The 16834-nt window shown below is 35.6% G+C and overlaps 1 protein-coding gene across 1 annotated transcript in view; it reads left to right on the top strand.

The window, feature by feature from the left end:
• Positions 1–2835: 2835 nt before the first annotated feature.
• LOC145690925 (uncharacterized) overlaps positions 2836–16834 on the top strand; it is a 28163-nt gene continuing 14164 nt past the window's right edge. The window contains exon 1 of the mRNA XM_081766372.1: positions 2836–4004. Within this exon, the coding sequence (XP_081622498.1) occupies positions 3640–4004 (365 nt within the window). The 5' untranslated portion in view covers positions 2836–3639. The remainder of the gene's footprint in view (positions 4005–16834) is intronic.

Here is a 16834-nt window from a genome sequence, read left to right as displayed (position 1 = left end):
TTCGTATGGCTTTGATATTTGTCAATATTGGCCCCTTAATTCATTTGTCATGTATAGAACGGGATCAAAGGTGTAACTAACGACCCGGGCCCATAAAGAGTAAGAGAAAGGTGGAAAGAGGGAGCCCGAGTTTAGAGAAACAACTTTTTCTCGGAGCACCAAATACGCGTATTAATGCTTACCCCCTCCCAAGAAAACAATCTAAGTTACGGCGGTGGATAAATGGATGCAGGTGTAGAATTCATAAACATAAAAACAGTAATTTATGATTAAAATAAATGACTGGGTGTGAAAGAGGACTGTACTACTAATTTTTAAAAATTATATAACGTTTACTGTATGTAGAAAACGATGGTGCTGTCCTATTTTATGAGTTTGAATTTGCAAAATTTACGAAAGAAGTATGTAATATATTTCTCGGGTTCTGTAGGATTACGGGGAAAAACTGCGTAAAAACACAATGTTTACAGGTGGAATAAGTTCATGTTGCGGAAAGATAATTGATATTGATATGTGAGTAATTTGTGAACTGAGTAGACTGGAAATGCCGTGTGCTGAATGGAAAATTTTGCAATTACTATTTGCTATTAATTAGAATGGACAAATATAACGTGCATTGCGGCGTTCTAACCCGACTTCGCTTGCTAGCGCTCGCTCGTCAATATTTATTTATTTATTTATTGATACAAGTGATGGCCATTACCGGCATATATGGCTTTAAGCACGTCAGGTTGGAGGGATGACATCCTCGGCGAGCACACAATCACGGTACGGGGGAGGGATATAAGGAACGGATAAGGAAAGAAGCGGCCTGAGGCCTGTAAATTAGATACCATCCCGGCATTTACCTGGTGTGAATGAGGAAATCCCAGGAAAAACCTCATTTAGGATAGCTAGCCTGAAAAAGCTGTTACACCTTTTCGACCGAGTGACCCTGCCGGAAATCGAGCCCAAGACCAAAGACGAGAACATTAGCGACTACTCATGCTCAGCAATACTGTCTGAAACCCTTTAGTTAGTAGTATGTTTGGCTTTAGGTAGATTAACCTCAAAAACATTTAAGAAAACGTCAATGATTTTCAACAAAAAATGCTTTCTCCCAGTAATCCGACATATTGCTAGTTTTCAGAGCACATACTGAGAAAAAAATGTAGGTAGCGTACTCAAAACGGTAGGATACATGCGTAATTCCTGTAGTTTTTGGATTTAACGCACAGCAAACGTAAAACTGAAAACGCATGTTTTATAATACTTACTTTCCGTATAAGTGTTCCATCTGTACGTACTTTCCATATGAAACAATATAGGCGGTCAAGATCTCACATACAAATCGACGCAGAATGTCCATAGTAGAATAGAATATAGCTGCAGAATGTAACATAGGTGATATACGGAAAACTGTTAGATGTCAGACATCCTGCAATGGCATGATGTAACATCTAAGGGCAGTGCGTATGTAGCATATGCTCCATACTGATTTCTGTAGTAAGCAAGAGGATTTTGTATATTTGTACAATATACGCTGTCCGGAGAACGGATTTTTCTTAGTGTGCAGTTCATAAGCAAGGGCGCCCATGTTGTGGTTTCCAAGGGGTGCAAGTATAAGTCATATTTCAAGTCCCTTGTACATTAGTTTGCAGCCCTGGAATAACTCCCTTATGGAGAGTTTCATAGAATTAAAGCAACATCTTATTGCTGTATCTGTGTTCACAGATGACTTACATATTCTGCGCCTTCATAAATAAATTCCCTAAACATTTGTCTTTTGTTCTGAATAGAATATAGCTGCAGAATGTAACATAGGTGATATACGGAAAACTGTTAGATGTCAGACATCCTGCAATGGCATGATGTAACATCTAAGGGCAGTGTGTATGTAGCATATGCTCCATACTGATTTCTGTAGTAAGCAAGAGGATTTTGTATATTTGTACAATATACGCTGTCCGGAGAACGGATTTTTCGTAGTGTGCAGTTCATAAGCAAGGGCGCCCATGTAGTGGTTTCCAAGGGGTGCAAGTATAAGTCATATTTCAAGTCCCTTCTACATTAGTTTGCAGCCCTGGAATAACGCCCTTATGGAGAGTTTCATAGAATTAAAGCAACATCTTATTGCTGTATCTGTGTTCACAGATGACTTACATATTCTGCGCCTTCATAAATAAATTCCCTAAACATTTGTCTTTTGTTCTGAATTAACACCTTTTACCTGTAAATTGTAATTTTAAAAATGTCCGCGTATTCTTAATCCCGTTTCTGCCACTCCAAAACACTTACTAAACCTACAAGAGTTCATTTGGTGCTAAAATAAATTGATATATCATGAATATCAATACACTTATAAAAGAGAACATAATTGAGGAAACCTGAAATTTCAATGTTGATACACGTATGCGCAGCACGAAATAAGATTTAAAAAAACGGCATTCTTCCCGTCTTTGATGGGACAAGCCGCAATTATTTACGCATTATTCAGTGCATTGTTTCTGTATAATCTTGTTCGTTTCTTGAATGTAAAACGCAACTCACACAACCGCTGTAACAACATAATGTGTTTTTATTGTCCACCAGTACACGAACAAATTCCAGGTATGTCTTAAATTATAATCCACTTTGGTATATTATCTCAGCAGTAATACTGTCAACAGAGCTGCCTTGCTTATGGATACACTGCGCATTAAGTGCTCCAGGGTAGTGACGACATTAGGTGACGTCATGTCCTGTTGCTGTGGTTATGTCAACTTAAGAACTCCCCGTCTTTTCTTCTCGTAGAAGCTACCAACCAAGTGTTGAAACGTATTCCGGGGGAGTTCGACAGCGGCTGTTCTAGTGCGTGCATCGTAGCTGCTAGTGCTCGCAGAGGAAGAGAGTTAAGTTGGCCCAGTGATACACCTATACTACACTTACACTTTCTGTTCCATTTACACGTACATACATTCCCTTCTTTTTATACTCTTTCTCTATTCTATTTTCATTTTACACTTCCCCCTTTCCTCTACTTTTTTGCCCTGTTCACCTTGGCTTTTCGCTCTCTTTCCCTGTCTGAACTCCTTTCCCGACTTTGACTTTGCCTTTTTCCTGATTTTGACTTTTCCCCGGCTTATGTCAATTTTTCCCGATTGTGTCCTGCATCTTTCTCTATTTTGTTTTTCAATCATAAATCCTCTGTTTGAGGTATACATTTGACCAATTAGCATTAGTAGCACATTTGCCTAGAAAGCTGGTGCACCTACCTATTTGACTGTTAATAGTCTTATGAAGAGAAGAGAAGAACGTATTCCGATTCGTGTCACTGCGTGGGACTTGGTAAATACCTCTCATTCTACACTTATCTCCTTATTCGTAGACACCCTTTGTTATGTAATACGCTTTTATTAATTTATTATACGATTAATACTTTTAATAACTACCCAACTGTCTTCGTTACCTGAAGCATTAAACTGGAGAGGAAGGAGAAGACCTATTGTTTTCAAAAATCAATTATATACAGTACGTTATTAAAACCTGATTGTTTGTTTGATTGGAAGTATAAAGTTGCTTCTGAGAACGTTCTTGTACATCATTTCATTAACAGTGGCAGCATAAAATACAAGGGAAGTATAAGAACAGGGTCAAATTCTTGTTAAATCTTAAGTCATAATGGCTGGTGAGGAGTCTGTTAAATTGGAATTTATGTGTAAAGAAGAAATTGATTATGACTTACCTCAGGAAGATCCACTCGAGGGGAAAGGGTGGACTTACGATCTTATGACTGACAACAAAGAATTAATATTACCTACAACGGAAGGAGAGCAAACAATGGAGAAGGATGCAGCTATGTTTTCTTTGGATGGGAAACCAAGCGTTGGTACAGTGAAATCAGAATCTGCAGCACAAGATCATCCTGCATTTGAAAGTAATACAGAAACGCTAAAGAAAATAGTGGCTCAAAAGACTTGTGCGTCGTACTCTAAGGCCTCCCAACAATTAACAGCAAAAAGTTCAAGTTCAGTTCGGCCAGAAAGGTAATGTTCAATTTTTCATAAAGTAATAGGCTCAGATTGATTATTTGGTTCGGAAAGTTTATAGATTAAAAGCAATACTATATGATAAATATTTAGGTATGGGACATGTAAATTAGTAATCTTCAATTTCGAAACGGAATGGCACATATAGACCAGCTGTGGCGTATACCAAATAATAATAATAATATCCAAAACATCCATACAAATTTTAAGTAGTTCTTATCTTAATGAAATAATGATTACTTTATTATTGATTACACATTTCTCAACATTTTTTGTATATATTTACAATATGGGTGCTCCAGGATAGTGTTTTATTTTTATAAAGGCTTTTGCAAAGAAAAAATCGGGAGAATGAAATTTATCCCAAAATTTTGAAAATTTACACGTGAAAGGTGTTATACTGGAACAAAAACTATGGACGTTTGTGGTTTTACTCAGGATGTAGCTCGAATGGGTCTAGCCTCACTTTTCCGGAGGGCTTCGAAAGACATTAACAAAATACAAGATAAAAAATAATTCTAACCAAGAATGGATGTTCAGTAATTGTACAGGTCCATACATAAATTCATTTCATACTCATTTGTTTTTAAGGAAGTAGTCATTTTGTATTTTCAGCAATCATTTCTAGGGTATGGATTTCCATTTCTCCATACAGGTTTACTTTAGGTGCTTAGAGCACGTACACGATACAAGGATTATTGTACAAACGAGATGTGCTGGATGGCCGGTAAAAGGAAAATTTGCTATGTAACTTAGAGAAGGTTCAGGATGTTGGTGCAACTGGATGCAAAGTAATGCGTCCGATAGTATAAAACGAGTCACCGAAGGTAAATATAAGCCTATAGGTAAACATGATGATAGCACAAAATACACTGTATAGCGTAGACTTACATATCTTACGTGTTGAATATATATTTGTACGTTCCTAAATATTTTGTAGGTAACTTCCTGAAATGCTTTCATTGGTTGCATTGCTTTATTGAATAGAAAAAAAAAACTAATTTTTTCGTTTAAATCCTTTTTTGTTTGTTTGTTTGTTTAAACCAGGGTTTTTGGTTTAAATAATTTGCGCTAGGTATTTATATCACATATGGACAGAAATCAGTTTGTTTCGCTTTGGGGTTATTATGTAACAACCGGGTTATGCTGGAAGGGGTCACATGAGCTTAAAGCGGAGTCCAAACTGGTTCTCGGGTTACATCCGAGAGAAATTGTCTTCCACTAAACTCGGAACTGGGACAAATTAGTCAAAATGGGGTACGCCTGCCGACTTCTCACAAAGGACGCCTGATAAAGTACTTTGTTCTGATCTTTACATACTTGTTAATATAATTGTCAAGTGTTATTTCAGAAGGACAAAAAGATAAAACAATACACACGTGAAACATTATACAGAGTTACATATGGACAATTTCAAAGTACTGCAGAGTACACAAGAACTAATTTAGTCCAAGTTAGTTCTCTACGACTTATATTAGTCGAAGTTAAAGAAATACAACGACTTAATTTGCATATCAGTGATGAAAGTGAATTGAGTCCATTTTGGTTCTGACACATTTATACATAAATAGATACCAAAGATACTTATGATTTCAAGAAATTCCTCTCGAGTGGTTTGTATTCCTTCCCCCAAAAGAAAGGTCGGCATTTCGATGTACTTTATCAATAGTAAACATTATTAAAACGATGCAATATTTAGAATTTTCTTTGATTGCTATTGCATAGCAATAATAATAAATTATTAAAACTCACAAAAGAGACATTCATAAACTTATATATAAAAAAAATAAGTTACTTGTGTGGATTATTCTCTTTGAGTAATGAATGGGGAATTTCTTTCTGATTCCCCGCCATATGAACTTTGTGGTGGACAAACACCGTGTGCGTGGGTTTTCTCGGGGTTCTCCCGTTTCCTCCCACTATCTTCATTCCACCATTTCACTCATTACTCATAATCACGTCTCCTTTAGCCTAACCGGCATAACCGCGGGACGTAAAACTCAAAGATTTCATTTCATTTTTTTCTTTCTGATTCTACTACGAACCATATACGGGAGTGAAACGTGATAACTCACAAATGTGTCTTCACGAAGTTTTCACGAACTTGTGTTGGGTAAATTCCCGGGAAGATATTTTTCATGTATATTCCCGGGAAGATTCCCCAAAATAAGCATTTTTCGTGAACTTATGTACATAAAAAAGAATATTGCATTCTATTACTATATTCAGATTTCAAAGAAAAATTCATTTTTATATCACAGTTTGTTATTACTGTTGTCCCCTGTTATGTGTTTTTGAGATTGTCGTTATGTGTTGTATACACTTTCTTTCGTGAAATAGAATTTGAGATCACTTCTCTACTCTCCAGCCAGTTAGTCAAAGTTGGTACGGAGCCCAACTCCCTTTAAGCCTCCGTAGCGAGACGTCTTAGGCTTTACTGGTTCGAAGATGATGAGAAAGTGCTCTAAAAGTCTCAATAATGGGGGGGGGAGAGACTTGTATCTCAGAGGTAGATCTTGTACTGGAAATCGAAACCCAGGTAACTCATGAAGACTGTGAACTGAATCCACATAGGGAGGGATAGCATGACTAAATTAAAAGAGTGCACTTCCATCGTTAATTTTTATTTATAAGAATAAGAAAAAAATAAATAAAAATGAAAATATAAAGAATCTTACAATCGGATATTTGAAAATATAACCTTAAATTATTACTACATGACATGTATGGGCACAACTCCTACATTACAAACCGGGTGCTAGAAGGTTATCACGCTATGCCGCGATTTATTGATATTAGTAATTTTGATGATTTGTACTCGCAACTTGCATTGGACAAACGGGGAAGTGGTAAATTCCGAAGTGGAAAATTGGTCTCATTTTCAAGTCGCAACTTAATGTCAATCTCCAACTTGTCTCAAAGTGCTCGTCCAATAACGGGGGGGGGGGGACTTAGAAAAATAATCACATACCTGACCTTATAATGAGCGTCCGGAGCGAAGGACCAATTTCACTAGTCGAATGCCGGAAACGAACAACCTGAGCTCGGCTTAGGGCCTCGCTTAAATAGCGACTTCGTCCCACGCATTTTCTGCTAGTTCTGACGTAGCTCGAGAGCTACGTCACGAGCCTTGACGAGCTTGGAGAAGCTTTTCACGCGCATGCCCAATAGTGGCCAAGACTTCTAGTTTTCTATGATTTTCCGCATCACGCCGTGGCGGAAGTACCTATTTTACATTTACTAATACAACTTTATTTCACGTTTAGCTCCAAATACGTAATGTTTTTATGTACTTATTGCTTGCGTGATGTTTAATACATTTACAGCCGCGACCCAGCACTGTGATTTGGGTAAATCAAAGCCAGGGTCACACCACTATTACATGCGTGTGGGTTGGTGTCAGTGAGGAGTCAGATTGCTAATACAATCAAAGCCTCACTTGACTCCTTTCTCCCTTTCTCTCTTTCTCTCCAACACACACAATTAGAAAAGCACGGGCGTCTCACCCCATAATTTGAGTCCGGCTTAGGACTTCGACGCTTAACTGTGTAACACCCCAGAGGAATCTTTAAAATGTATATTCTGAAATATGTTATTTTATTAATATTCTATTATATTTAGAGAGTGCGCTTTAATGGATATTTATTTACAATTTCTCCTATGAAAGAAAATATGTTTCAACAATGGTATTGTAAGTCCACATAGTTTTAAACCACTAAAAAGTTTAAATTTTCAGGTAAGTGGGTTTTTTAAACTTGACACTACTACTGGTATTATAAACACATTAAATTTTGAAATGATATATAAACAGCTTTGTCAACATTTACGCAAATATGTATGTTCACAGTATTTGCAAGATACTTTCTTATCTTTACAATTTTTTATGTAACATTGTCACACACGACCTTTCCTTCTGCCCACTTCTCGAAATTCCATGCGTTAATTAACATGTAAGAGAAGTCCAAGTACCTCTTCAGAATTTCAAGTTACAGAGAGGAGACAGACCGACGTATATTACTAACGGTGGTTTAGAGTTTATTAATAGTACTTCGTCTCTATTTCTACATAATTCTACATTACCACATGGTTCCTTTTCACCATTTGTAAATTAGTTTTTCCTACCTTTGGCTATTGTTTAGCATTGGGGGCCTGCTTTTGCACTTACTTTTCTCCGATATTCTATTCCGATGCGGTTATTTTATGGTTTAATACGTTAAATTACGTTACCAGCATGAAATTCAGATAGCATTGCAGAACGAGCGTTAGCGAATGAAGGCGGGTTAGAGCCCCGCATGGAACGTTGTATTCTATCTTCGTTACCAACAGTTCAATTTCTTTTTTCACATCACTTCCACTTACCTTTACGCTTTGTATAAATCCCCTACTGCCCTAGAAAATTGTGTTCGATATTCTCTTGACTACTTAAATACCACTATCAACTCATTTCCTCCGTAAATCATCCTACTTTTTGCCAGTTTTGGCCCCCCAATACTAAACAATTACCGTAGTTTTTAGTGCAAATGTAAATTGAACCCAAAAAATCGTGTTATTAACTATATGATGTACAGTCAAAAAAATTTAAATTTTTTAATCTTCAAATTTTGAGAACCTAGAATTAAATTGTAATATATTAAAATAAAAGGAATCAGTCATGTGGTTCTTATAATTTTGAAGATAGAGTAAACAATGGAAATAAATTCCTTCTTGCAATTTGTAGACCAGGGAAAAAACCCGGGAAAATTCCCATTTTTTACATTCCTTTCCACCGGTAATATTCCCACTGCCCATCACGTTTAGGAACACACACTTCTACGAATTTTTTCGTTTTTTGGTTTAAACTAGTTTTTTTAAGCTAGGGATGGTACCAAGACCGAGACGGACGTTTATACACCGAGACCAAAAGAATATATTAAGATTCTAGGTTTCCAAGAATTTGAAGGTTAAAAAACTTAGAATTATTTGAGTGTACATTATATAGCTAATAACGCAATTTTTGTAGGTTCCATATCCTTTTGCACTAAAAAGTAATGTATTTGTTTAGTATTGGGGGGCCAAAAGTAGCAAAAACTAGGATGATTTACAGAAGAAATTAGTTGATACTCGTATTCAAGTAGTCAAGAAAGTATCGAACACATTTTTTTACGGCAGTAAGGGATTTGTACAAACCGTAAAGGTAAGTGGAAATGATGTGAGAAAAGAAAGTGGATTGTTGGTAACGGATATAGGAAGCAACGTTCCATGAGGGGCTTTAACCCACCTTCACTCGCTAATGTTCGCTCTGCAACGCTGTCTGAATTTCATGCTCGTAACGTAATTTAACATATTAAACCATAAAATAACAGCATCGGAATAAAATATCGCAAAAAGCTAGGTCCAAAAGCTGGCTCCCCAATGCTAAACAATAGCCAAAATAGCGAAGTACTAATTTACAAATGATGAAAAGGAATCATTTGGTAAATATTGTATCGTTTTAATAATGTTTACTATTGATAAAATTGGTCGAAATACCTACCTTTCTTTTGGGGGAGGAATACAAACCCCTCGAAAGGAATTTCTTGAGATCATAAGTATCTTTGGTATCTGTTTTTGTATAAATGTGTCGGAGCCAAAGTGGACTCAATTCACTTTTATCACTGATATGGAAATTAAGTGCGGTTATATCTTTAGCTTGGAGTCGTTATAAATCGTAGTGAACTAACTTGGACTAAATTAGTTCTTCTGTACTCTGCAGTACTTTGAAATTGTCCGTATGTAACTCTGTATAATGTTTCACGTGTGCTATTGTTTACCTTTTTGTCCTTCTGAAATTACACTTGACAATTATATTAACAAGTATGTAAAGATCAGAACAAAGTATTATTATCAGGCGTCCTTTGTGAGAATTTGGCAGGCGTATCACATTTTGGCCAATTAGACCCAGTTCCGAGTTCTAGTGGAAGATAATTTCTCTCGGATGTAACCCGAGAAGCGGTTTGGATTCCGCTTTAAGCTCATGTGACCCATTCCAACATAGAATGTTACCCTAGTGTTCTTTTCTATTGTTTTCATTGTGTTTTTCTTTTTCGACATATTTTTGACTACATGTGTAGCTGAATAATCAAACTGGTTGAATTTTATATTTTACCATATGATGTTATCTAGAGATGCAAAAAAGCCGGCTTTTTTGAATCGATGGCCCTTTGCACATAAAAAGGCGGCTTTTTTGAAAAAAAAAACGAGAATTTTGGAAATTTTGGCTTTTCGTTTTCATGATTTTTGTGTTCAAAAACCTTTCGTATAGTATACTCTAAAATTAAATAAGATTTCATGAACGAAATACTATATTTTTCTGTGGGATTCACCATCATGATGGATAGAGCCCATGGTTTTTGAATTAAAGTAATCATAAAGTACGTAGTATTTGAGGGCAATATTAGAAGCTATTTAACTTTTTTAACTTCTGAATTTCGACATTTTTTCTTCTCTAGATCATTTCTTTTTTAGTCATCCGTGTTTCACTCCTTAGAGTTTAGTACTCTAGCTTCTAGCACATAATTAAACTTATGTTTTTCAATATATCTGTCAAACCGTACTTCCACATTTCCGTTATACTGTAGCTGTGCAATGATTTAACAATAATCTTTCCGGACACAACCATGAATACCATTTGATAGAAATAATCAGTATCGGATTTAGAAAAATATATGGGAGGGGTTCTTCTGACTAATGTTTGTTTTTTTCTAAAAATTACTAACTTTTGTTTAAGAGTAGCTTAAGTTTATGAGTACAGGCATAACATTTATATCGTTTCGTTTGTGTTGTTCAGCTATAATCTTCCAGATACAACCTTGAAGACCATTTTATACTGATAATCAGTAGCAGATTTAGAAAAGTATTTTGGGAGGGGCTTTTCCTAATGCTCAGTTTTTTCTAAAAATTCCTAATTTTTTATTTGAGGAAAGTTTGAAGCTTATGAGTAAAGGGAAAAATAATATTTAGTTTGTTTTAGAAATTCCAAAATTTCGGGGTAGAGGTTTCAATCCGAAAGATATCCCCACCCTAAACCTCTTCGCAAATCCATCACTGCTGGTAATTAGTAATAACAAAGATTAAAAACGATTAGAAAGGAAGTCGGCCAGGACTCACAGTACAAGCAATATCTCTACATTCAGAGATTAAATTAAGAAGAACTTTTGTTAAAATGGTCGAAAGGGGGATTGAATCCCGGAAATCACGATAGAAGCGCGAAAGCTAACCACTCACTCAAGTTAGTTGTGCAGTTGTGCTTAACTTAAATGTATTCTCTCTCTTTCTCTATGCCCACAAAATTTCTCCATTGACTTGTCTTCATCCAATTCAATCCAGTTTCTACTCTGTATTCCTATTTCTGCTAGATCCATCTTATTATTGTCCTCCCATCTGGGCCTAGGCTTTCCTAATTGACGTTTTCCGATTGGATTTCCAGTTAAAACTTTGACAGCGTTCCTACTTTTTTCCATTCTGGCTTAATGTCCTGCCTACCTGAGCCACCTAGACTTGATGACTCTAACGATGTTTGGTAAACCGTATAAATTATGCAGTTCCTCCTTATGAAGCTTCCGCCATTCGCCATTCCCGTTCCTCTTGGGTCCACATACTCGTCACAGAATTTTGTTCTCAAATAATTTGAGTCTGCATTCTTCCGTCAACGTAAGCGACCATATTGCACAACCAGAAAGCATAACAGGCATGATTATCATTTTATATATTTTAAGCTTTAATTTCCTTGACAGAATTCGCGGCGACAACATATTTTAAACTGAATAATAACAAGAATTTCCTGATTTCAGTCGACACTTAATTTCTATGTGGGTATGATTTTGGTCTGGTAATACTGATCCAAGATATTTGAAAGTATCCTGTGTCGAAAGTATTAATTGATATTTTAACGCATTCATAATTTGCCGTATTACGATCCTTGTAAACTTCTTTGTATTTAGATTTCTCTGTATTTACTCATATCCCTGCAAGCGTTTAGTAAGGCCTCTGCCTTTCTTTTGATTGTTCTCCTATCAGATTTACATCATCAGCAAACATCATAACCTGGTGAATACCATTCAACTCTAGGTCCTGGTTTCTATCTTTGATTTTTCTTATAGCGTACTCCGAAACAAAGCTGAATAATAACGGCGTCCGAAACAAAGCTGAATAATAACGGCGATAATGAATATCCTTATTTAAGGCCAATCTCGACGTAGAAGCTCGTATTTTTCTACTCGAACTTAACTCTGGGATTCATTTAAACACTTAATAAATCTAGATCTAGCTTTTTCGGTATTCGAAATACTGTAAGAATGTTGTACAATGTTTCCCTCCTAACCGAGTTGTAAGCCTTTCTAAAATCAATAAACAGTTGATGTACTGGGCAATATATTCCCATTTCTTTTCGAGTACTTGTCGAATGGTAAATATCTTGGCGACTTCGAGTAAATCCACACTGATAATCTCCAATAATTTAATCTGCGTATGGGCTCAATCTTATTAATAGAATGTTAAGAGAAATGCTTCGATTATTATTACAATCAATTTTATCGTCTTGTGAATTGGAACAGTGATTGATTACTCTTTTTAAATGTAATCCAGAGTTTTTTTTGTAGAAAAAAAAGTTTCCTAACGATGTAAACCGTGATGGTGGTTATATGTTCAACAGCCTAGGAAACCATACGCTCGGATGAACCGTCTATTACGTATATGATCCATGAACAGAAAATTGGATACTTTCCCGATTCTGAACAAGCTTAAGGAACAGTCAGTGCATTACAGAATTTGGAGCTTTACCGATTTTGCAGATCCGAAGCACCTGAGAGGTGGTAACAGATTATTACATATGTGATCAATCATTAAAAAATTTGTTCGAAATATTCATACAATGTACATGAAAGTTAAAGCTTAACTGAAAAATTTCAAGAATATGCAGAACCACCTGAAACAAAGCTCTTGATGTGCAGATTTCTCTCATGTTTTTCTTTATTTTGCTTCAAAAGGAGGGTGTGTGATATTTTGAAATAAAAATGCTACATACAATTTTGCTAGGTATGTGTGTATCATTGTTTAACTATTTATTGTATATAAGAGTTTAAAATATTATTACATTTATTGGTTAATCCTTTGGAATTCATAATGTAAATATGTTAAGAATTTTAAAAAAAATCTTTTTGAAAGTCATGGTTTATTTTCGAGGTTTCATATTATTATTTGCATCAACCACTAATTAAATGAGTTTTTTGTTGCAGAAAAGCGAAACTAAGTCTGCATTATCAGTTTAAAGCAAAATTTTCAAAAAAGCCCAACATTTCTCGCGCAAAAAAGCGGAGCAGAAAAAACCGAGTTTTTTTTCCAAACCCCTGCATCTCTAATGTTATCTCGTAACCCTTGATTAGTTTTTTTCTAACACCAATTGTGCTTTCATTTTTACAAGGATGAGAAGAAGCAGCTGTGGTGGGCGCAGACCTGAAATCATTAGGAGGGCGCACTATCTCTAGCATTATTATATTCGCATTTTATGTTTAACTGGCTGATCAACTGTAGTATATAAATTCCTATTAGAAAAATATCGTTGCATACCCTTTAAGGGCTCAAAATTAAAGTTTCAAAACCAGAAATTATTATTCCGTTACACTCAATAAACCAGCAACGTCAAACATAAACTGAGGACCTTAGTAGTCAAAGGCAGTAACTGACTTTTGGAGTAAATTTATTTATGCCCAGGAACTGGATTCTCCATAGTGAAATATATAAACTGAAAGGAGAACCACGACGGAACTCATTCATTGGAAGACCCTCGAGTGAACTGCGATGTGGTTCTTCTAGTTTGCATATTGTGCTGCGGAGAATACTTCTCAGAATATAAATAAACCTTACTGGAAAAGTCATGTATAACTTAGATCAGTTTCATTATGTAGGCCTCAATTGAGCTGTCTGATAACAGTGCACTAAATGCACTTTCGAATTCAGTAAGGAGAACGAACTATGTGGATTTTCAAGATTTGTGACAAACAAGTACTTTTTGAAGAAGTGGTAGATAAATTCACCTGAAAATGTGATGTAAAAATGTGGTAATTTCCATTTTTGTGGTAACTGATATTCTGAGTTTTGCTCGTACTTGTTGACAGCTCGAAAATGCAGTTATGAGAGTTCACTTTGGTTTCAGACAGCTTAATTACTATTGATACAATGCCACTGTTTGCATGACAAGAAACAAGGACATCCTTACCTTTCAGAAATCCTTTCATTTGTGCACTGTAATGACAGAGTTTTTAGTTACGACACATTTATTCACTTTATTTAGTATATCTCTTTCATACTGCATTCACAGAAACGATTCAAATTTATCTTAACCGAGATTCGCCCTTAATCTAGATTTAATAATCTTGAGTTTGGAAATCGCTCGTTCACAACATACTTGTGTATGATTGGACGTATGGAGGAATTTGTACACTTTAAAGACCTATGTATAACATAAGGCATACATGCTATATTCATATATAATTTTGAACGCCTAAGTGAGGCAAGACTTGCAACCTTTCTTTATGATTATTTTCTACAACGCTGATTCAATATCATGTCACCATGTTTCCTCTTCATACTCACTACTTAATTATTCATTATCCTATTCACTCACAGCATCTCCGTGCGATGTCTTGGAACAAACTTCTACAAATAATTTTAGTTTTCGGTACGTTTCCCTTTATCTATACTGGAGCTGACGGATTTTTGTTCATTGCATTTGTGGGTAGTTCGTCTTTAAATCCAAAATCAGCCTTGGATCGAAACACACCAACTCATGATAAAGATTTTCTTGTTTCGAAAACCAGTTATTCTTATTCTGATTGAATTTACGAAGGACATCATTGAAAACACATAATCTGAAATTTTCCTCTTCTCTATTCCCTATGATTTCATGAGATGCCAATTCAAACCACATGGTTACATTCTATTGAAAGATTTTTGCACTATCGCAAGGTGGGCACAGTTTATATGGGTGATCACAGCGAAACGCATACGTCCTCCTGGTGTCTTCAGCACCACCAACTACCGCTCCGCGCGAAACCCAATCTCTTACGCACCTCGTGGCTTACAACGACATTCCTTTTGCTAAACCACTGTTACGTTATTGTCAGCACCTGGTGTGAAATGACGGAAAGGGAACTTCTCTGTGATGAACAACGCAGTTTCTAAACTGGAGCGCACTAACGGATGCAACATAGCTTTTTCATTATTTTTCCAAGTACTGTGGGAATCGTCAAATAATTTAAATGAGATTTTTATTTCGTGGTTATTGCAATAAAGAATTTGTTAAATAATTCGTGTATAATTTAACTCAGTGTGATGTAAAAAGTCACGAAATATGAAAACTGTACGCGAGGTGGCAATAATAATTATCATGACATGGCATCATATGATTCGTGTACTACTTCCCTAGTGCAATCATTAACGAACGAACTGACACCAATGGAACTATTTCAAAACAAGCAAACGAAGTAAATAGTTTATACCCAGTCAGGAAAGTCTGGAGTAATGGTAACTGTATTAGCATCAATAGAACTGTATTTAAGCGCAGAATCCAACTTTAACTTACTTGAAACCACAAACTTAATGAAGCGACCTAATGATTTTACTTTTCTTCAGACACTATTACGTTTTGACCTTGAATTTCACCATGAAACTATTCCTGTCAGGATTCTTGTAAACACACAAAACTTGAAAGCAAGCTAAGGTTGGTAAATACTCTTTACAGCTCTTAAACGGTCCAACTTCTAAAGTATTCTTCTTACCTTCTTCTTACAAAACAAAACGCAGTGAATTATTAGCTATTCCACAATATTCTACCACGTTTGAAAATTTGTGGAAAGAGATACCGTACTAATTCATCAAAATTGACAGAAGGCCATTTTATAAATTTTACGTTTCAAAATACATGTTGAATCGAATATTTCTGATTAAAGCCTACACATTCGGGATAACAGTGATACTAACTTCAAATGTATAGAATATCGCTTGAAAACCAAATATCTAAACCTGTAGAAATTTGGGCCTGAAATCCAAATTAAATATTAAATATATTACAGTCACACAAAAAAAAGAAATGAAATCTTTCAGTTTTACGTCCGACGCTTCACGAAAATAGATTAGACACATACATAGATTATTTATCTCTGTCGTTTCAAACTTCAGAAAAACGATAATGTGACACTCACTATATTTGACCCAAAAGCTGTTGCTTGTAGGGAGCATAAACCGTAGACCGTTAGGTTGGTCCAACGCTGCTTCTTCCGGCGTTTGATATACCATGCAGTAACATAGTTAATTATATTCGATATTTAATCTTTTAGTATAATAATTAAAGGAACCATGATTTTTAACAATTTCCATGTTTTCTTTGTTTAATTCTGTTTTCCCTTTCGTAATTTTAGTTGTACGAGTGTATTATTCCAATTTGTGCTTTTTGCTTAACTTTTATCATGTTATGCGTTTTCTTTCGATGATTGCGTTTAGCTACATTACTAATCGTAATTTTTCCACATATTTTAGAAATATTTGCTAATTACTTCTTTTTAAACAAATTTTGTATCACTTGTAGTCAGCCAATCACTAAAGTTTTTGGAGGTTGGCCTTCTAAGAAATAGTACTTCCGTCCTCCAGTTGAATTGTTTCAGTGTATGTCTGATAGCTGGACAAGGAACATGGTGATACTTACATGCCCCAAGACATGATATGCCAGATTATTTCTCCAATTGGAGCAAAAAAGAATGAATATTTCGGCATCGCTTGGAGAATCACGAGATAGGATAAATTGCATCATGTTGAGT

The sequence above is a fragment of the Thermobia domestica genome, chromosome 7, assembly GCF_964235325.1.
Source record: "Thermobia domestica chromosome 7, izTheDome1.hap1.1, whole genome shotgun sequence".
Classification (NCBI taxonomy): Eukaryota; Metazoa; Arthropoda; class Insecta; order Zygentoma; family Lepismatidae; genus Thermobia; species Thermobia domestica.
Note: the sequence above shows the minus strand (reverse complement) of the source record. Positions and strands in the feature narration are given on the sequence as shown.